The sequence below is a fragment of the Coregonus clupeaformis genome, chromosome 24 (genome assembly GCF_020615455.1).
Source record: "Coregonus clupeaformis isolate EN_2021a chromosome 24, ASM2061545v1, whole genome shotgun sequence".
Classification (NCBI taxonomy): domain Eukaryota; kingdom Metazoa; phylum Chordata; class Actinopteri; order Salmoniformes; family Salmonidae; genus Coregonus; species Coregonus clupeaformis.
The window spans coordinates 55,288,474-55,310,613 of NC_059215.1; the positions used below are offsets into that span (position 1 = coordinate 55,288,474).

At 42.3% G+C, this 22,140-nt stretch overlaps 1 protein-coding gene across 1 annotated transcript; it reads right to left on the reverse strand.

Annotated features, from left to right (window-relative positions):
• Positions 1-12,328: 12,328 nt before the first annotated feature.
• On the reverse strand, positions 12,329-17,566 carry birc5b (baculoviral IAP repeat containing 5b). The gene is made up of 4 exons (XM_041845033.2): positions 17,317-17,566; positions 13,724-13,833; positions 13,368-13,485; positions 12,329-12,495 (listed from the first exon to the last, which is right to left on the reverse strand). The coding sequence occupies exons 1-4, from the start codon at positions 17,473-17,475 to the stop codon at positions 12,418-12,420; spliced, it is 465 nt and encodes a 154-aa protein (XP_041700967.1). The 5' UTR covers positions 17,476-17,566; the 3' UTR covers positions 12,329-12,417.
• Between the last annotated feature and the right edge of the window lie 4,574 nt (positions 17,567-22,140).

Sequence of the window (22,140 nt, forward strand, 5' to 3'; positions counted from 1 at the left end):
TGGCCCCTCCCACGTGCGCCTCACCCATAATGTTCAGCTGAGCCAAACCGCGCGTGGCGGGCTCGTGGTCAAAGTGTCCTGTCCAAATAACCGCACATGCGTCACCAATGTATGCGTGTGTGCGTGCGCGCGCCAGAGAGAGTTTGAGCAAATGTCCACAATTCCATAATTATTTGACACAATACTAGTTGTCCAAAATTGTCACATTATTATTTTGCCCATTTAAAAAAATATATTGCATATCTCATAGATTGAAATAGGCAACCATGAGATTTATTTAGCAATTCAATGCATTGTAAAGGGCGGATTTGGGGCTCAATTGAGATGTATTTTGGAAATGTGAGAGGCCTATAGCTACGGTTGTTCTGTAACCCAATTTGTACATAAGTTTCGTAAACAATTGGTGGAGTACATTCAGCACAATAATTTAAATATTAATTAAATTAGAACGCTTGAATGAACGAATCATGGGTTGGAATCATGTTACAAAGCGCGCCTTTTGGATATTTTAATTACGCACAGTCTGAAGAAGGGACGCTCATCTATCGCGGTATGTGTAAGTGATTTTGACAGCTTGGTGTGGTAAGAGCAGGTGTATGCGTTGTTCACCCGTCCATTCATTTGCTTCTTCCGCTTATTAGCCACATATACCCTACTCCCTCGTATCTGTGCGCAGGAACAGTTGGATGAGTCAAGCAGCAAATAAGTTATCTGATTTCAACCGGTTGGTGCACCAGAATGCTCTGGGAATATCATACATTTAAAATATATATATATATATAATTATATTCATTATATCATAAGAATATTTAAATAAAAGTTGTAAAACGAAAACAAAGTAGATTTGATATACAACTCAAGACTAAATCATATCTGACTGAAAATAATAGGGCCAATCTCCAAACAAACTGAAATGTTAATGTTTAATTGGGGATGCTTTGAGACGGAGTAAAACGCATTTTCAAAGTTAATTGTTTTAAGTGGTAGTTTAAAGGGTATTTTAAACGTTTAATTAAACATTTAAAAAGTCCTTTAAACATGTAAACCTGTTTGCACACATCATTCCTGCCTGCTCCTAACATCATTTAGTCTGAGATCCGTTTCATTTTGCAATTTAACAACAAATGCCGAGGCATAACAAACGCAGCATCATGTGATGTACCCGTGCGTGGCGAGCCGCGACGCAGTAGGGCCTCTATTGTGGTCGGATGCTATTGACAGACCAGGCTTGCGGGTCGCACGTGCCCCCGCATTGATCCCATTGAGCTGCAAGAGGCTCACATCTGTGCTTGTGAGTCGACTGTCCGGCTTTCTTGCACTCTCAACCTCTCATCTAAAAAACAAACTTTACATCACAGTTACATCTCCGTTTGATCTTTAGCTTATGTTCCACATGCCAAAGGTAAATAAGGTAAGCTATGCATTTGTCACTTTTCATAGACAGACAAGTTATGCTTGCCATGTCCTCATGCAGACAGTCCACACTGTAGGCCAACAGATTTAAAACATTGCTTGATCTTTTAGATGTTGTAAAGATAACATATTGCAGCAGGATTGAGTAAAATGAGAATTTTAAAATCCCATGACACTAAGTTGCCGGGCTAGGCTATAGGACTGTCCAGATCATTGGATGAACAGATGGTCAGATATAGGAAGCGATATAGGGAGGGGGGTTGTATCTCGTGCTGAAACAGCACTCACATAATGGAATAACGTCCATACCCGCGTGCCCTTTTCATTCCTCATCAGCGCATTGCGCATGGGGGCGAATGGATGAGTGGGGATGGGATGGTTTGGTTTCTGTGTGTGCGCCCGTGCTTGGGTGCACCGTGAGTGTGTGTGCATGGCATCGTCCCATCGAGAGCGTGGGACTATAAGGTTTTATCTGCAAAAAGATGATTCCGAGATAATTGGCTTTTAAGTTCAAAACCCTCATTGGTTTGAATGGTGTCAGCAATTTTTTATATTGTATTATTTTGAACTTAACACGAAATGGGGTATTTAGAGTACTATATAGATAGAGAACATTGGACAGAACGAGGCTATGTCAATAATTACATTTGGACAGAAATGCAGATAGAACCATATAGTCCCAAGCTCTCCCCATGTGGAAACCAGAAGTTGCATGTGTGTCAACACTATGTGCAACCAGACCCAATGTCTGCCATGTTCACCCCTCTGGTCCCACTAAATGCCACAGCCCACATGTAACCTCTGTCCCCCAGGTAACCCCTGCGTCCATGCTAGTCATCACACCTGCAGCCTGCTCCGGGAACAGTAGCTCTGGGAATGATGAATAGTAGTGTTGCTTAACTTCCCACAGTCCTCCCCCGGCCTACTCCAATTCTGTGATTAAAATATCCAGTTGGGCAAATATCACTAGAGAAAAAAAATATTAGGTGAAACCACCAATAACAAAATGTCCCACTTACGTGGGCAAGGAAAGGAGCTTTGATGGTTTGAGTTTGTATTAGGTTTTTAAATGCTGCTTTTGTTGTTATGATTGTTGTCATCGGCGTCCCCCATCCTCACAAAAAAAACCTACCACTAGTGAGTTGTCTCTCACTCTTCCCCCTTGGGATGGATTTAGAGGGGAGGGAGGGAGGGGGCGTGGGGGTTCTACGCTACTCTGACAGATGGGTCCTTGTTCCTGTCTCGCTCCCTCCCTCTCCATCGCTCGCTAAAACACAAACACACACTGGCACACAGACTGCACGAATACAATAGGAATTAAAGCCGTGCACACATGCTCCCTCCACCGGGCTGAAAGCTGAGCCCCTTGTAGTAATCCTAAAAGGATAGAGGGAGCGTGGATGTGTGTTAAGGAAGTTTTTTTGTGTGTGTGTGTGTGTGGGGGGGGTGTTGTGCGATTGTTTTGAACTGAACAGTTTGCCTTATTTGCATGTTTTGAATCCATTTTCTTTGAAGACAGCCATTACATTTTCCTTGAAAAACTCTGTCAGACTGTTTTGTTGTCGGTCTATCCGTCTCTGTACAGGAACTGTGTGTGTGCTATAAAAACCAGGGCTCAGCTTTCTCAACTAGCTAATGACTGAGGCTGAATATAGCAACGTACAGGCTATCCTGGGGAAATACTAACTCCCACTGAATCTGCCTTACACAGGGGGGAGACACACTGTACTGTACAGGACTTTTGACCTCTGCACGCTCGTTATCATTACAAACTCAGCGTCCCCTTCGTCCCCTTCGTGAGGGCACAAATGAGACGGGAGCTCCTGCCTCCTGCTCTCCATGTGTAAATCAAACCTTTATGATACAGTGCCTTCAGAAAGTATTTCACAGCCTTTGACTTTTTCCACATTTTGTTGCGTTACAGCCTGAATTTAAAATAGATTCAATTGAGATTTTTGATCGCTGGCTTACACACACTACCCCCAAATGTCAAACAGGAATGATATTTTTCGAATGTTTTACAAATTAATAAAAAATATTAAGCTGAAATGTATTGAGTCAAGTATTCAACCACTTTGTTATGGCACGCCTAAATAAGTTCACATAAGTTTCATATCATGGGCTCACTGTGTGCAATAATAGTAATAGTGTTTTTTTCTTTACCCCCTTTTTCTCCCCAATTTCGTGAAATCCCATTGCGATCCAATTACGACCTTGTCTCATCGCTGCAACTCCCCAACGGGCTCGTTATCATTGCAATCTCAGTGTCCCCTTGGTGACATCGAAAAAGGCAAAAATGATAAGAGAGCTCCTGCGTAAATCAAACCCTCCCTTAACAAGGACGACGCTGGGCCAATTGTGCACCGCCTTCGAGACTCTGGTCACGGCTGGTTATGACACAGCCTGGGATCGAACCCGGGTCTGCAGTGATGCCTCAAACACTGCGATGCAGTGCCACTCGGGAGGCCCGTGTACAATTATTTTGAATGACTACCTGATCTCACTACCCCACACATACAATTATCTGTAGTCGAGCAGTGGATTTTAAACACAGATTCAACCACAAAGACCCATGGAGGTTTTCCAATGCCTCTCAAAGAAGGGCATCTATTGGTAGATGGGTAAAAATAAATTAAAAATAAAGAAACACTGAATTAGAGCATGGTGAAGTTACTAATTACAATTTGGATGGTGTATCAATACACCCAGTCACTAAAAAGATGCAGGCGTCCTTCTTAACTCAGTTGCCAGAGAGGAAGGAAACCGCTCAGGGATTTCACCATGAGGCCAATGGTGAGCTTAAAACAGTTACAGAGTTTAATGGCTGTGATAGGAGAAAACTGAGGATGGATCAACAACCTTGTAGTTACTCCACAATACTATCCTAATTGACAGAGTAAAATGAAGGAAGCCTGTACATAATTAAAATATTCCAAAACATGCATCCTGTTTGCAACAAGGCACTAAAGTCATACTGCAAAGAAATGTGGCAAAGCAATTAACTTTTTGTCCTGAATACAAAGTGTTATGTTTGGGGCAAATCCAATACAACACATTACTGTGAGTACCACTATCCATATTTTCAAGCATAGTGGTGGCTGCATCATGTTATGGGTATGCTTGTAATCGTTAAGGACTGGGGAGTTTTTCAGGATAAAAAAAGAAAATGTAATGGAGCTAAGCACAGGCAAAATCCTAGAGGAAAACCTGGTTCAGTCTGCACTCCACCAGACACTGGGAGATGAATTCACCTTTCAGCAGAACAATAACCTAAAACACAAGGCCGAATATACACTGGAGTTGCTTACTAAGAAGACAGTGAATGTTCCTGAGTGACCGAGTTACAGGAAAGCTCTAGAGACTTACCCAGAAAGACTCACAGCTGTAATCGCTGTCAAAGGTCATTCTAACATGTATTGACTCAGGGTTGAATCCTTATCTAATCAAGATATATTAGCGTTTTATTTTTCATGAATATTTTACAAATGTTTGAATTTCTTACATTTCCATTTTAGTTTAGCAGACCCTCTTATCCAGAGCGACTTACAAGAGCAATTAGGGTTAAGTGCCTTGATCTAGGGCACATCAACCTAGTTGCTCAGGGATTCCAACCAGCGACGTTTCGGTTACTGGCCCAATGCCCTTAACCGCTAGGCTACCTGCCGCCCGTCTTTGAATGAGTATCTTGTGTAGATCGTTCACAAAAAAAAGACAATTAAATCAATTTTAGTCCCACTTTGGAACAAAATTTGGAAAAAGTCAAGGGGTGTGAATGTGTGAATACTTTCTGAAGGCACTGTATATGGAGATATACCGCATAATTGGAGGCGTAAAATTGGCAATTTCCACACAATATCACCTGCAGCCCCTCCAAATACATACTGCAGCAACTCGGCAGAAGAGACTTGTGTGATGGACATCAAATGGATGTAGGCCTACTGTACTGTAAATAGAGATGTCTCAAACAAAGAGTTACATTTACATTTAAGTCATTTAGCAGACGCTCTTATCCAGAGCGACTTACAGTTAGCGCATACATTATTTTATCGAACCCACAACCCTGGCGTTGCAAACACCATGCTCCACCAACTGAGCTACATCCCCTGCCGGCCATTCCCTCCCCTACCCTGGCAACGCTGGGCCAATTGTGCGCCGCCCCATGGGTCTCCCGGTCGCGGCCGGCTACGACAGAGCCTGGATTCGAACCAGGATCTCTAGTGGCACAGCTAGCACTGCGATGCAGTGCCTTAGACCACTGCGCCACTCGGGAGACATGAATTAGATAGAGTTAGATAGATTTAATCAGGCCAGCAGTCAAACTTTTAGACAACAGGTTGCAAGGAGTTATTGGGCAAGTGCAGTCAAGCTATTTTTCCATACGCATTTCCTTATAGAACGTTGGCTGGATAGGATATTTTGGGCAAGTGTGGCACAGACTGAGCCTTTATACACTGAACAAAAATATAAACGCAACATGTAAAGTGCTGGTCCCATGTTTCATGAGCTGAAATAAAAGATCCCAGAAATGTTCCATATGCACAAAAAGATTATTTCTCTCATTTTGTGCATAAATCATTTACACCCCTATGAGCATTTCAACTTTGCCAAGATAATCCATCCACCTGACAGGTGTGGCATATCAAGAAGCCGATTAAACAGCATGATCATTACACAGGTGCACAATAAAAGGCCACTAAACTGTGCAGTTTTGTCACACAACACAATGCCACAGATATCGCAAGTTTTGAGGGAGTGTGCAATTGGCATGCTGACTGCAGGAATGTCCACCAGAGCGTTTGCCAGATAATTGAATGTTCATTTCTCTACCATAAGCCGCCTCCAACGTAGTTTTAGAGAATTTGGCAGTACATCCAACCGGCCTCACAACTGCAGACCACGTGTAACGACACCACGTATTGTGTGGGCGAGCGGTTTGCTGATGTCAACGTTGTGAACAGAGTGCCCAATGGTGGCGGTGGGGTTATGGTATGGGCAGGTCTAAGCTATGGACAACGGCAATTTGAATGCACAGAGATACCGTGACGAGATCCTGAGGCCCATTGTCGTGCCATTCATCCGCTACAATCACCTCATGCATGATAATGCATGGCGCTATGTTGCAAGGATCTGTACACAATTCCTGGAAGACGAAAATGTCCCAGTTCTTCCATGGCCTGCATACTCAGATATGTCACCGATTGAGCGTGTTTGGGATGCTCTGGATCGACGTGTATGACAGCGTGTTCCAGTAATTTCGCACAGCCATTGAAGAGCGGGAAAACATACCACAGGCCACAATCAACAGCCTGATCAACTCTATGCGAAGGAGATGTGTCACGCTGCATGTGGAAAATTGTGATCACACCAGATACTGACCTGTTTTCTGATCCACGCCCTACTTTTTTTTTCAAGGTATCTGTGATTCCGAGTCATGTGAAATCCATAGATTAGGGCCTAATAAATGTATTTCAATTGACTGAATTATTTATATGAACTGTAACTCAGTAAAATCTTTGAAATTGTTGCATGTTGTGTTTATAATTTTGTTTAGTATATTTACATACCTTTTGCAATTCCTCTAAGGCAGTTCATGGATTTAAATCGCAGTAAAGTGGCCAGCAGTGTACAGAAGTGAGATTCTGCCTCGTGGCTTCTACATCTAACAGTAGAGAGCTATAAAACAAAGGTGGCAGGAGTATTTTCGTGCGTCAGCACTGTTTCTGGGAGTCCTGGGAGAGGGAGGTGGGTGAGTGGTGGGAGGAGGTTCCATCTGCAATGCTAGTAGTCCTGGGGGAGACTGGCATATCGCAAGGCGTTTTGGGAGCAAGGGAACAGGGAGGGGAGACAGAGAGAGAGAGAGAGAGAGAGAGAGAGAAGGGCCTGAATAGATTACACCCATCCACTAATCAAGGGCTGTAATCTGTATGTCACTCAAACTAAACAGTGGTTAGGAACATTTCCACTGCTCCAAACAGCAATTAGTTAGCGTCCCACAAGTGGCGCCACTGATTCGCTGTGTGACCATACAAATACAGCAACATCCAGACAAGCCAGCAGCCTAATTTAGTACAACGCATAAGTGTGTTTTAATCAAATTAGATTACTCTATTGATTTGATCATTTTATTGTGTAAAAACATGGATTACATTTATACTTATGCATAACAAAAGTATTGTGAATGTATTAATGTGAAAATAGGAACAATAGCTAGGTTTCCTTCCAATTGGTGACAGATTTTCATGTGAATATTAAAACATCTGCATAAAGGAAACGTTACCTATAGTTGTCACAACTGTTGCGTTAAATAGCAAATGGGCTTATTCCGCGTTCACATGCAAGTCGGAACTAGGACATTTCCGACTTGCTGATTCATTGAACGTGGCACGTGTATAACTGCAACCACTTAGCAAGTCGTAAATGTCAGAGTTTCCTAGTTCCTACTAGCACCTGGTATTACTCTGGTTTTGGCACGCGCGCTCAAGCAAATAGCTTGCAGATACAGTGCGGGTAGGCTAGTCCGGTGGTTCCCAACCTTTTTCAGTTACTGTACCACCAACTGAATTTCGCTCTGCCCGGAGTACCCCTGAAGTATCCCCTCATGTGCATTTTACCAGTAAGCCTATGGTCTCATGAGTCTTCTCAAGTACCCCCTGTGGATAGGCCAAGTACCCCCAGGGGTCCTAGTACCCCTGGTTGGGAACCAATGGGCTAGTCTACATGAGATTATTATGGATAAGGGCAAGAATATTTGTATTAGTCAAACGGCAGTCAAGCATCGATCATCATGTCACCAGAATAAGACCCTCGATATTTATTGGAAAGGAGCATCAAGATCACCGTTCACTTTCACCACCCTGTGAAGTTCATCATCATGTATTTAATCAATAGCCTAAAACTGCATGGTTTCCCAAATCGACCACACCATATCACAACGTCTCCGCTGCCATCTCTCGCAGAAGTCATTTTACCTACACAATGAGAGCCCACCATATCAAACGACCAATTAATTACCTGTCAGCATTTACAAAATTTACCTAAACTTCCCGCGATCATGATTTTGTATTATTTTGTATTTTTTTTGGCATGACTTTACTTGCATAAAAACGTGGTTAGTAAGGTAATTACGGCGAAAGAAATTGAGATAAAGGTTTTACTTTCTGTGGATTTTCAACAATTTTTTTATCGGTCTGATGAATTAGGCATTCTGTCCTCACAAAATTACTACAATAGATTGGGTTTGTCTCATCCCAATCACACTCATGTAGAGTACCCATCTTCAGCACTTTTTTCCCCCTTTCTAAGAGGACTGGCCCACTATTGATGGCCACAAAATACAGCTGTAGAGTGTCTAAACTAATGTAAAAACTAGAAGTGATTGTGTGTTCAATTCATAAAAGAGAAGCAGCGCTTCGCGTGCTGGTTGCTGCAACAAGCTCTCGGTCTCACTGCAGAAATAGACGTTCATCCACGTTCTCCAAACTGCACATTTCGAAGTTGCTCCAAACATCACATTTCGAAGTGTTTTTGTTGCTCCTGCTCCTCTGTATCGTTCCATTTATCCAAACATCAAGTTAAGGGTTAAGTTTAGGTACTTATTCCAAATGGTTAAGGGTTCAGGTTTGGGATAGGGTTAAACAAAAAACAAAAAAAACAAAAAAAAAAGTGTCCAACGACTGGGATCAAACACACAACCTTCTGACCCAGTCATGGGAGTACACCCCTCCACAACACCTACTTGATGGTAATAGCACTCACTGTTGCCCCTAATGGGCGGTTTTGAAGGCATTTCCCCGAAGTCCTCAGGACATGAATAGTCAATCTGAGTTTTGATGTTGGGGAGCATGACAAAAATGTCTGGAGGGAAGCTTTCTGAGTGGGTAAAGATGTACAGGCCTAGGAATGAGAAGCTTAACCACTGGGGCAAAAACTGGTTGAATCAACGTTGTTCCCCCCCCCCCTAAAACAAATCACTGTGGTGACATTGAATCAACATGGACAACAAATTGGATTTTTCAGAAAGTCATCAATGGGGCATTTGGTCTTTTTTTCGCCCAACTTTTAACCTAAATCCAATGACATGGTGATTATTTTTTTCACGTTGAATTTATATTAATTGACAACTCAACCAATGTAAATCAAAACTAGACATTGAACCGACTTCTGTGCCCAGCAGGTAATGATGGAGGACTGATCCTCCTGATAAGGAACTTCAGCATAGTGGGTTTAACACCTCCTCTACATCCCGGCAGTCTAACTATTGTTTGGGCCTGTGCTTCCATAGCCCTCTAAGATCCCGGTCCCCTCATCTCATTATTTAGTTCGCCCCAGCACCTTGGCATACACAGTCAATATTAAGCTTGGCTAATGTGATCTAGAGGCAGCTGCATGGAGAAGTCTGGGAAGCATCCCAAATGGTACCCTATTCCCCATGTAGTGCACTACTTTTGACCAGGGCTCTGGTAAGTGCTAGTGCACTATATAGGGATTAGGGTGCCATTTGGGACATGCAGTTGATGATTACCATGATACAGCCGACAGAGGGTATAATAACATTAAAAATAAATCAGGTGTTTGGAGATTTTGTGCGACCAGGAGGGCAGAAAGGGATTTTGTAAGACAGTTTGGGGGAATTGGTATAATTTCATTATTTATAGGAGTCCCCGAAGGAACCATTGAAACATTCTCTAATTTAGAATGATTCAATTTATTCTCACCCCACATGCAGGCCTCAGAAAAGTTTGTTTTGACAATTGAATGATCTGAAAGACTAGACTACTAATTTTAGTGGGTTCAAATAAGGATATTTCAGTAGGCCTTTAGGCCTGGACGCACAGGAGGATACTGAGGAGAGGATGGCTCATGAAATTGCCTGGAATGTAGTGAATGGAATGGTATCAAATGCATAGAAATCATGTACTTGAAGAGTTCGATACCATTTGATTTATTCCGTTTCAGCCATTACTGATAACCCGTCCTCCCCAATTAAGGTGCCATCAACGTCCTGTGCGACAGGGATTACGTTTTGCAACAAACAAAAAAAGTCATAATTGGATTATAATAAATCCAGAATAAATATTTGTTATACGCATTATATTGTTCAGTGGATTATTATTGTTATGGGGGAGAAACGTGACGAACTTCCCCAGTGCAAACTAATCCCTTTAAACGGTTTGAGACAAGTGACTGTTGTCTGCTTGCCAGACTCTGCTTTATCTGCCCTGTCATCTCATCGACCCGCAGTTGGCCCTGTACAAGGCTCACACATATAAACAGAATAAATACATTTATTTCAAATCTATATAAGTAAAATACGTTTTGAATGCAGATTTTTATAACTTTGTCGGTATGAAACTCCTACAGTTTTAAGCACGCCCCTAGGTGGTCGTTTTTCTTAATTCTGCACATTTAACTCGTGTATATTCGATCTGCTAAAAGCGCCAGAAGTGCCGTTGGTCTCGCAGGAAGGGTCGTAGGTCGCCATTGTTCTTGCACTCGAAGCACATAAACGGTGATTTCAAGGCCTATTGAGCACGCGATGGATTGTTCCTAAAATCCACTGAGAGGTGGAGGGCATCGATTATTCGGAGAGGGGGTGCGGTGCAACAGTAGTACATCTCTGGATGAATCGGAGGTTCTCTGTGGTGCTAAAAGTACTCTAGTAATTCAGCAGATAATTAGAAATGCTACTGGGCAAATAGGCTATATTTTGCCAACACAAATCAAAACAAATATGCCGGTCTATTATTAGAGAATGAGGTTGCAGCTGTTTTAACTGTAGGGTATGCTCCATTTTATTAGGCTAGTAGTCCTACAGGTTATGACATTGTAATACACAAAACGTGCGTGGCTGCAGATAATTAATATTAGGCCATCACTGACAAAGTATTGTTCTGTTAGGGCTTGGGACTTTTCAAAAGTGTTTCAAATGTAGGCTAATACAGAGACAAGTTCCACTATATTGTGAGATCACATGGAGAAAAAAAAAATGTACCAACTGGATAAAGCGGTATTAAGCAGCTGATCGGAGCTCAGTGGCTGTGTTGCATTAGACTTTAATCCACTACAGAAAGGCAGTGGGACAGCATCTCTAATACCCTCCTCCCCCTACACACACATACACTACAGTCACACCTACAGCATCTATACTATGCTGCTGCCGTGACAACCAACTGCCGATTCAACTTTCCTCTCTAGGAGCACCTAAGCGTCCCTGTGCACACTCTTCGTGTCCTGTGGCTCAGCACAACCCTATGTGAGTGACACGGACACCCCTCACCCTGCTGAACGCACCCCTATAAGTGACAGATGTTACTAGAGCAACAGTTGGTGTTGAGAGGGAGGGGCTTGGGGACATCTGTCCAGGGTCAAGGTTTGAAAAGAGGTGGCAGAAACGGTGGCGGTGTCACATTCAGGAAAACTCAACGGCAAGTACTTTGGGGGAGAAAAATAGGAAAAAATAACCCACAATGTTATTCTGTTGGCTGCTCAATGTGTGCCTTCTTGTATTATTGCCCCTGGGGCGTTAGGGTCCAGAAGGTGATCTCAGAGTAGCAATGCGGATAAAGGATCAGATCGACGCTGTCCAGACAATCTTATTCATTATTATCGAAAAGGCAAATCTGATCCTAGATCACCACGCCAACTCAAGACGCTTTTGTGAATGTGGGCTAGAGAAGCTGAGCTATGGTAACCTACATGTCTGTGACAATGTTGGAAAACAGCAGTGGTGTAAAATACTTGAGTAAAAGTAAAGATACCTTAATAGAAAATGACTAAAGTACTTTTACTTAAGTATGACAATTGGGTACTTTTTCCCACCACTCGAAAACAGGGCTACATACAACCAGTGTGAAGGCACCACCTTGTGGTAAAATGCAATTCTGCATTCAAATAGTACTAAAACGCTAACACGGTAGAAAATAGAAAAGCTTTATTAATTCTGAAAAATATTTACAGAAAAACACTCTAAAGGCTAAAATATAGAACTACATTAAAGATGCCAAATCATAGCGTCCTCATGTAATGAACCGTTTTCTCCACCTCATCTCGAAAATTGGCGATCTTCAGATGGATAGTCTTCCTCTACAACAGTAGAAATTACATGCTATTGGCACAGGCAAACTACAAGTAATGCATAGCTTAGGCCTACAGAAGTAAACTGAAAATGACCGCAACCCTACAGCAAGTATCAAATATAGCGCTTAAACTTAAATAAAATCAAAAGCACAACTTTCAGTGAAGGGATGAGTCTACACAGCAGAACATCCAGGGGCAATGTGCAATGTACTCTATCATGCATTTGCCTTGTATGAGATGTACAGGTAACTGCCCAAATAAAGCAAACACCAACATAAAGTGTCTTAATAGTGGGGCCATCACGAGCAAGAACAGCTTCAATGCACCTTGGCATATAGAGTGTCTGGAACTCTATCAGAGGGATGCGACACCATTCTTCCACGATAAATTCCATATTTTGGTGTTTTGTTGATGGTGGATAACGCAATCTCAGGTGCAGCTCCAGAATCTCCCATAAGCGTTCAATTAGGGTTGAGATCTGGTTACTGAGACAGCCATGGTATATGGTTAACATCATTTTCATCCTCAAACCATTCAGTGACCACATGTCCTGTGGATGGGGGCATGGCCATGGTAGCCAAAATAATGGCCTGCCCAGCATTTCTATACATGACCCTAAGCATGATGGGATGTTACTTGCTTAATTAACTCAGGAACCACACCTGTGTGGAAGCGCTTACTTTCAATATAATTGTATCCCTCATTTACTCAGGTGTTTCTATTATTTGGGCAGTTACCTGTATATTATGTGTATGGCATCGACAATATCATGTATATGATGTTTATTCTTTATACAGCAGTACGGCGTGTCCAAGACAAATTTTCCCATTGGGAACAATAACATGTCTAAATAATAATATATATAGTTGGTGACATACAATGTAGATACACAGTCTCTCCTGCTCCAGATGGTAGAACTCCGCCACAGTCAGCTCCCCAAAGTCTTTCTTCATGGCCAGGAAGCCACAGTTAGGAGACCGTTTGATATGCTCAAACCTACAGACAACAGAGACAGACATATAGGTAATTAAAGACTTATGACGACAACGGAAAAGCTTTGCTGATAATACAAAATGTCCAAAAGGTACAACGTTTCCACTGAACAATAATGGTATTGAATCCAATGTGAAGGGTGAGGAAGACTTGATGGTTTCTTATACAGTTCGGGCACAGAGCTTTTTCTCTGACCAGTAATAACTCTGGGTCATAGTTCTAGTGTAAGGACCAAATTTACCAGGGGTTGTCCTCAGGTTCCCAGCCCTCCAGCTCTCTGAGACAGAAGAAGCAGCAGGCCACATCAGGCTCGTTCACACTGGGGCAGTGGACAAACCCTGCCGTCGCCATCTGCAAATAGACAGTTCTATACAGTTCAAATAGACATGTTCAGAAGGAGCGTCAACCTTTAACACACTGTTAAGTCACAGTCTCACTGGGGCAGTGGTGTGGCTGTTTCAGGGTTAAGTAATGTGGTAACAGAGTAGGGCCTACACCATGTTGTGTCAGCCTGGTCTCAGACTAGACGCAACAAATCAAATCAAATCAAATTTTATTGGTCACATGTGCCGAATACAACAAGTGCAGACATTACAGTGAAATGCTTACTTACAGCCCTTAACCAACAGTGCGTTTATTTTAAACAAAAAAAGTAAGAATAAAACAACAACAAAAAAAAGTGTTGAGAAAAACAAAGAGCAGAAGTAAAATAAAGTGACAGTAGGGAGGCTATATATACAGGGGGGTAACGGTGCAGAGTCAATGTGCGGGGGCACCGGCTAGTTGAGGTAGTTGAGGTAATATGTACATGTGGGTAGAGTTAAAGTGACTATGCATAAATACTTAACAGAGTAGCAGCAGCGTAAAAAGGATGGGGTGGGGGGCAGTGCAAATAGTCCGGGTAGCCATGATTAGCTGTTCAGGAGTCTTATGGCTTGTGGGTAGAAGCTGTTGAGAAGTCTTTTGGACCTAGACTTGGCACTCCGGTACCGCTTGCCGTCGCGGTAGCAGAGAGAACAGTCTATGACTAGGGTGGCTGGAGTCTTTGACAATTTTGAGGGCCTTCCTCTGACACCGCCTGGTATAGAGGTCTTGGATGGCAGGGAGCTTTGCCCCAGTGATGTACTGGGCCGTACGCACTACCCTCTGTAGTGCCTTGCGGTCAGAGGCCAAGCAGTTGCCATACCAGGCGGTGATGCAACCAGTCAGGATGCTCTCGATGGTGCAGCTGTAGAATTTTTTGAGGATCTGAGGACCCATGCCAAATCTTTTTAGTCTCCTGAGGGGGAATAGGCTTTGTCGTGCCCTCTTCACGACTGTCTTGGTGTGCTTGGACCATGATAGTTCGTTGGTGATGTGGACACCAAGGAACTTGAAGCTCTCAACCTGTTCCACTACAGCCCCGTCGATGAGAATGGGGGCGTGCTCAGTATGATATGTTACATTTGCTATGGTTACATAAAGACAAAAGGTCACTCAAGGCAAAAAACAAAAAGGAGGGTGGTTGACCGGGGTGGATGGATGGGTGTATAACGCAAACATCTAGCAACCCAAAGGTTGTGTGTTCGAATCTCAATTACAGACAACTTTAGCATTTGAACAACTACTTTTTAGCTACTTAGCTAAACCTTCCCCTAACCTTAAGCCTAACCCCTAGGCTAGCTAACGTTAGCAACTTAGCTAACATTTGTGTTAGCCACCTAGCCAGGGCTCAAAATGAACATTTTTCATTGATAGCATTGATGCTCCCAACTTTAAAAAGTCAGGCGCACCACATGAAATTTAAGAGCATCCCAAAAAAATAAATATATTTTTGGGTGAAAAATGTTCATTTTGAGCCCTGGCTAGGTGGCTAACACTAATGTTAGCTAAGTTGATAGATGTGTGTACACACACAGGGCCTATATGAATTATAGCTACTTCTGAAGCACATGCTGTGCCCTTAGAAATGTATGTAACACTGTAAATACATTCGTTTATTATAAAAGCTAAAATGTTGTTACGAATACCTGTCATTGAAATTACAAAGTCATTTGTGAAATATTAGGTTTCTACATTGTGTAAAAGCATTAATTTCCTATTGAGATGTATTACATAAATGGTACACTGTCTCTTTAAATACATGAGGTTTGTGATGACTTATTACAACTATTATCTGGAAGATTATATATAGTTGCACAGTGCTCACAAAATACAATTCCTGGTCGCACAGCAAACTATTTTGTCTCATATGCCACCAAACTGTTCGAACTTTAGAGCCCTGCACCTAGCTAACTTCAGCAACAAATTGGAATTCGTAACATATCATACGAAATGTAATTCATATCATACGAAATGGATAACTGACATCCACAAATTAATACATACCAAACTGAAAAGTAACATATCATACTAAATGTTTACGTCTACCCCCGAGTCTAGGTTGGTTGTGTGGCTGTTTGAGGGTTAAGCAACGTGGCAGGGTGCTGTCACCACACTGTTCATCACCAGAAGCAGAGGGAGGGGTAGGGGGTCAAGGGAGGACTGAAGAAAATGCAGACAAAACAAAACATAATAATAATAATAATAAGCCATTTAGCAGACGCTTTTATCCAAAGCGACTTACAGTCATGCGTGCATACATTTTTGTGTATGGGTGGTCCCGGGGATCGAACCCACTACCTTGGCGTTACAAGCGCCGTGCTCTACCAGCTGAGAACATCTAGCACCTGCTTAACAGTAAATCTCCACATGTCACATTGGCCACATCTATCCGTACCCTGGACAGCCAGGAAGGGCTCAAATGCAATCACAGCATTTTACGCAATAGTCTTAACATGTAACAGCTTTAAAGTCCAACATAAATATCATCCTATGGAGAATTCTGCCTATTACAGAAAATATTGGGTCGTCATAGCTCCAAATCGTAACTAGGATCTGTCTTGGGCAATTCTATGTGTGACAGAATTGCCCGAGACAGATCCTAGTTACAATTCGGAGCTAGGGTCATCATGAGTAGCTTGTTGGATCATAAACAACCTGTACAATCAGGAACTTATTGGAGAGGGTCAGGGTGTTATCTATGTAGTAGTCAGACATGAATCAGCCTGTTAAAATATATATATATGATTATTGCCCTACACAAACAATACCTACATTATATTATATGGCCTCTACTCTCCCTGCCCTTCATTTCCCAGTCAGAATGACAGTCATTGAAATATAAGGTATCAGGTGACCCTACCCCAGTCTTTAGCGCCAATTGACGATAGTATCTTCTGACAGAGGGACTTCTGGTAAGAACCCCGACGCTTGCTCTAAAATGTACACTCATCGCTTGTGGTACGGTTTTGGAAACATCAGAAAAAAATTAAGTTATATTACTACACGCCTTTATAGGGTTAGTGTTCCCACAAGACCATATCTCCATGTTACATTGCTTATTTACAGAAGACATAGGTGGCCACCTTTGCTAATTAGCCATCTAGCGTGCTCCGAACACCTGTTTGTAATCTTAACTGGGGAGAAAGTGTAGTTTGTCAACGGGAAGCACACGGCTTGTGGATCTGTGCAACATTTCTACAGGAAGTGTATCTTTATTTGAAATATTATTTTTCACTGATGTGAAAGGGGCATATCAGCAAATGTTTTGAAAACCGGTTTGAAAGCAATGACTCATATTTCTAAACATTAAAAGACGGCATCGGAATTGTAGTTCACACTGAGGCAACAGTGGGCAAATTTAACTGCTGGACACTGTACATACGGAGAAGGGTTTGAGAGCTACAGGTGACCCCAGCGTCCTCGCTGACAGGAAACATTGTGTGATACTGAATGGTGGTTTCTTAATCTTACCATTTCAGGTGTGCATTGACATTCCTCACGAAAAGGCCAATCGGCAAAGCTCTGGAGTCGCGTATCATAACTGTACATCTTGTTGTAGGAGTAAAACCGCGCACTTGACTCATTTAGACTGGCCATGGCCTCGAGGAAGAGAAGCAGCTTTTTGAGCATGAGAATGATGTTGGATATATACAGGTGTGGCCCACGAGACACTGATTGTGGACAACGAGGGGGGAAGGCAAGAGGAAATTCCAAATATTGAAGTTCAGGGTATGTTGTAGTTTACAGTTACTTAGGCTACTTTTCACTCGTTAGCCGAGAATATTCCTTGTAATCTTAGACTAAAAGGCCAAAAGATACACAGGTGAAAGCTTAATAGAAGTGAATTACTTTAATCATGTGACTTGGAACCATGAGCTTATTTTTATTTTTTTTATTTTTTTATTTCACCTTTATTTAACCAGGTAAGCCAGTTGAGAACAGGTTCTCATTTAACAACTGCGACCTGGCCAAGATAAAGCAAAGTAGTGCAATAAAAACAACACAGAGTTACATATGGGGTAAAAAACATAAAGTCAGAAATACAACAGAAAATATATATACAGTGTGTGCAAATGTAGCAAGTTATGGAGGTAAGGCAATAAATAGGCTATAGTGCAGAATAATTACAATAGTATTAACACTGGAATGCTAGATGTGCAAGAGATTATGTGCAAATAGAGATACTGGGGTGCAAAAGAGCAAAATAAATAACAATATAGGGATGAGGTAGTTGGGTGGGCTAATTTCAGATGGGCTGTGTACAGGTGCAGTGATCGGTAAGGTGCTCTGACAACTGATGCTTAAAGTTATTGAGGGAGATAAGAGTCTCCAGCTTCAGAGATTTTTGCAATTCGTTCCAGTCATTGGCAGCAGAGAACTGGATGGAATGGCGGCCAAAGGAGGTGTTGGCTTTGGGAATGACCAGTGAGATATACCTGCTGGAGCGCAGACTACGGGTGGGTGCTGCTATGGTGACCAATGAGCTAAGATAAGGCTGGGATTTGCCTAGCAGTGATTTATAGATGGCCTGGAGCCAGTGGGTTTGACGATCGAACATGTAGTGAGGACCAGCCAACAAGAGCGTACAGGTCACAGTGGTGGGTAGTGTATGGGGCTTTGGAGACAAAACGGATGGCACTGTGATAGACTACATCCAATTTGCTGAGTAGAGTGTTGGAGGCTATTTTGTAAATGACATCGCCGAAGTCAAGGATCGGTAGGATAGTCAGTTTTACGAGGGCATGTTTGGCAGCATGAGTGAAGGAGGCTTTATTGCGAAATAGGAAGCCGATTCTAGATTTAACTTTGGATTGGAGATTCTTTATGTGAGTCTGGAAGTTGAGTTTACAGTCTAACCAGACACCTAGGTATTTGTAGTTGTCCACATACTCTAGGTCAGACCCGTCGAGAGTGGTGATTCTAGTCGGGTGGGCGGGTGCCAGCAGCGTTCGATTGAAAAGCATGCATTTAGTTTTACTAGTGTTGAAGAGCAGTTGGAGGCTACTGAAGGATTGTTGTATGGCATTGAAGCTCGTTTGGAGGTTTGTTAACAAAAAATAATGTGATCAAAGGTCATGCAGGTTTTTTTTGAATTAATTGTTTGTGTACTCTGATTGATTGCAGGTAGGAAACTGAATGCAATGCACCTCCACCTGGGCCTTCACTAGTTAAAGGGAAAATCCACTCCAAAACTGTCTTTTGATATTTTTTCCATTAGTCCACTGTCGATACGGCAGTCAGATTTTCAAGAAAGTGGACTTTCAAGAACCAAAGTGTCACCGGCCATATCATCATGATGATGCACAGCCACAAAGTCATAATTATGGCTAAACCCCGCCCATTTCTACAGTTTATCTTCTTAAAATTAGATTTTAAACCTAACCTTAACCAAACTGCTAACCTTATGCCTAACCCTAACCTTAAATTAAGACCAAAACGCTATTTATTTTAACCATGTTTGACTTTGTAGCTGTGGATCTAACTTTGTGGCTGTGTTATCTAGTGCAACCACCTGTTTCCTACAAAATTGTGGCACATTCCCTGTTCTATACCCCCATATCACACACTCACAAACTGAAAATATAACTTGTGTACAATTAATTGGTTAGAGAAAGGTCTCAAATATCTCTTTCATTTGTACCCTGGTTCCTGTTCCAGTCACATCTTTATTCATGTTCCTGTGGGTCAAACAAAAACACCCTAATGATTGGTTGACAAATATTGCCTCCCACAATGCAGGTGATGGCTGAATGGTGCAGTTGGTGAGAAGCAACTGCAGTGAGTTGAAGGTGACTTCATAAAAACCTGCATGACCTTTGATCACATTATTTTTTGTAAAGTTCATGCAGTCGACGTGTAGTCACAAGTTGGGTTTAAAACCATAATGCAACACACTTTGAAAGATGGTGACCAATGATGGACTTGACAAAAGTGATCTGCTTGAATGCGCCCATTGACTTGTTGGTAAATTGCAACTTATTGTGCCCAAATGAGGTCTATAGAGCTAGGGAGTCTGGCTAACAGCAGAGATACTGTATACAATGACGAGATGGTCTTGTATCCACCCTAACAATGGGAGTTTTTGTCCCAAAGGCAGGAAGGCAGGCGGTCTGCTTATCGGTCTGCTTATTAAAGAGTGACTGCCCCTAAAAAGCAATTTCTCGTTTTGAAAACGGCCTATGAGGCATTGATTCTATTGTCAAAATTGACTACAAAGTTTAAATAGTATAATTTTGGTCGTAAAATCAGTCTCGTCCAAAACTGAGATTTGCGAGATGATAGGAAAAAATGGTATGTCACGGAATGAAGGGTACCGTAACAGTTTTCCTTGGGTTGGGTTTATTTCAATCCTGGCCACATGCCCACAGCACCCAAGTACTCATCAATTCGGAACGCAGCTGCACATTACCCGATTGTAATGCCCGTGGTCAATTTGGTTTTTGGATAATATCCCTAAGGGGCTAGTTAGAGACCATCAGTAAATTACACAATGTACATGGGACAATATAATTTATTTTCAATAGCTCTGAATTTAAAAACTTCAAACTATACTGAAATTGTAGAAATTCATATACACATTTTGAAATCATTTAATGAGACAACTAAAAGATGTGCAACATGGAAATATTGTCCCATTTACATTGTGCAATTTATTGACGGTCCCTAACTAGCCCCAGAGATAGACTATCCAATGTCAAACCAACTTTACCACAGTCACACACCAGCCAGCTGAAGCTAATTGGCGAATGAAGTTGGCTAGCATTAGGGAGGAAGAGGAAGAGAGAGGCCCAACTCGGCAGAACATTTGTTTCCCTCCAGCAGGTGGTGTGTTTTCATTGTTTCATCCACCAAGTTTTTGTATGGAGGTCAAAGAGGGTGTCAAATTTAGTCAACAAAAAAAAGGAATGGCTTATTTTCTACGTGAGGTTTATTTGATCGAATAGAAGTTTCGTAATGCTTAAGTTGTTACAGGTGTACTGATATAAGGAGGACACGTGACATCCCGATAAACTTTGAGAAAACTTTATATCGGAGTTGTCTCGAGATAGCTATGCATATTCATGGCATGAGGCTAGTAGCATAGCATCTCTCTCCATTGAATACAGGCTGTTGACGTCAACAACCCTCATCGAATATTTAAAAAAGGATTACAATAAGGAGATGTATCCACCAATCCAAAGAAAGGATAGGCGGGAGCTAGACAGCCCGCCGTGCTGCATTGTGGACAACAATTCCCATTGTTAGGGCGGAGAGACTTCAAGGCACAATACCTTGTTATGTAGAAGGGTGAATGTCTGTAACTGTTTACTGTTTTGGCAGAGTCAATGTACAAACGCTTGCCAAATGCGAACACAGCCCCCCTTTAAGCAGACCGAAAAGCAGAATCGGTGTATTCCTGCGTGGACAGATTTTGACGGGCATGAACGCTCTCTTCCTCTCTGCTAACACCTGACTCGAAGTCATGTGAGTCGAGTCAGCCAGGGGATAGCCTAACGCCTTGATCACACCGACAGTGTCATTGCGTTTTGGTACACCAGAAGTAAATTAATTTCCAATTTCAACGCTGCGTTTGCCTTGCAGCATTGCGAGGCAGTTGTAGTGCGTTCTGTGTGGTGCATACCTTGGATTTATCAAATATATGCGTCAAACTGTACGCGTAGACGGCTTGACAGAAATGGTAGCAGAAGGTGAACGTTGAACTTTTGTTGCACACATCCAGTTGATGCTGCACACTATTTTGCGCATAGACCCTATCGGTGTGATCAAGGCGTACAGGTAGCCTAGCTCTGGCCCCATCGCATGTCAACCACAAATTCTCTCTTCACTTAAGGGACTTGCACTGATGCCCTCGACCAGAGCTAGCCTAAACGCTGAGGTGTAATGGAGGTATGTAGGCTAAGGGTTGTTTCATACACATTTTCATATTGATCATCACTGATAAAGCCACATATGGACTATTCAATATTCTCATGCAAAATTGGCTAAACCTTTTTAAATGTGAAAAAAGACATGATCCGCTCTTTCCATGCAGTAGGCCTAGGCTCTGACTGGGTAAATAAATCTAATAATATACGTTTATTTTTGGCCACAGAAGAACAATGGTCATATGGGGCTCCAAGCATTACAATTGCTCCGAAGAAGAAAATGGAAAGATGTAGCTCCCTCTTTTGGACTGTACAGGTAAGTACTAGTGACCCTGTACCAATACTGTAGCAGCCAATTGACTTGAATCTTGAATAGGGTATTTGTCCCCATTTATAAACACATGAAACCACATGTCCCCAGGACATCCAT

Excerpts from the sequence above, each read along its gene's own strand:
- birc5b (XM_041845033.2), bottom strand. The coding sequence starts at position 17,475 with ATGCTCAAAAAGCTGCTTCTCTTCCTCGAGGCCATGGCCAGTCTAAAT. Across the intron at positions 13,834-17,316 it reads GTCAATGCACACCTGAAATG|ATGGCGACGGCAGGGTTTGT; the intron begins GTAAGATTAAGA and ends GTCTATTTGCAG. Across the intron at positions 12,496-13,367 it reads AGAGACTGTGTATCTACATT|AGGAAGACTATCCATCTGAA; the intron begins GTATGTCACCAA and ends CTACTGTTGTAG.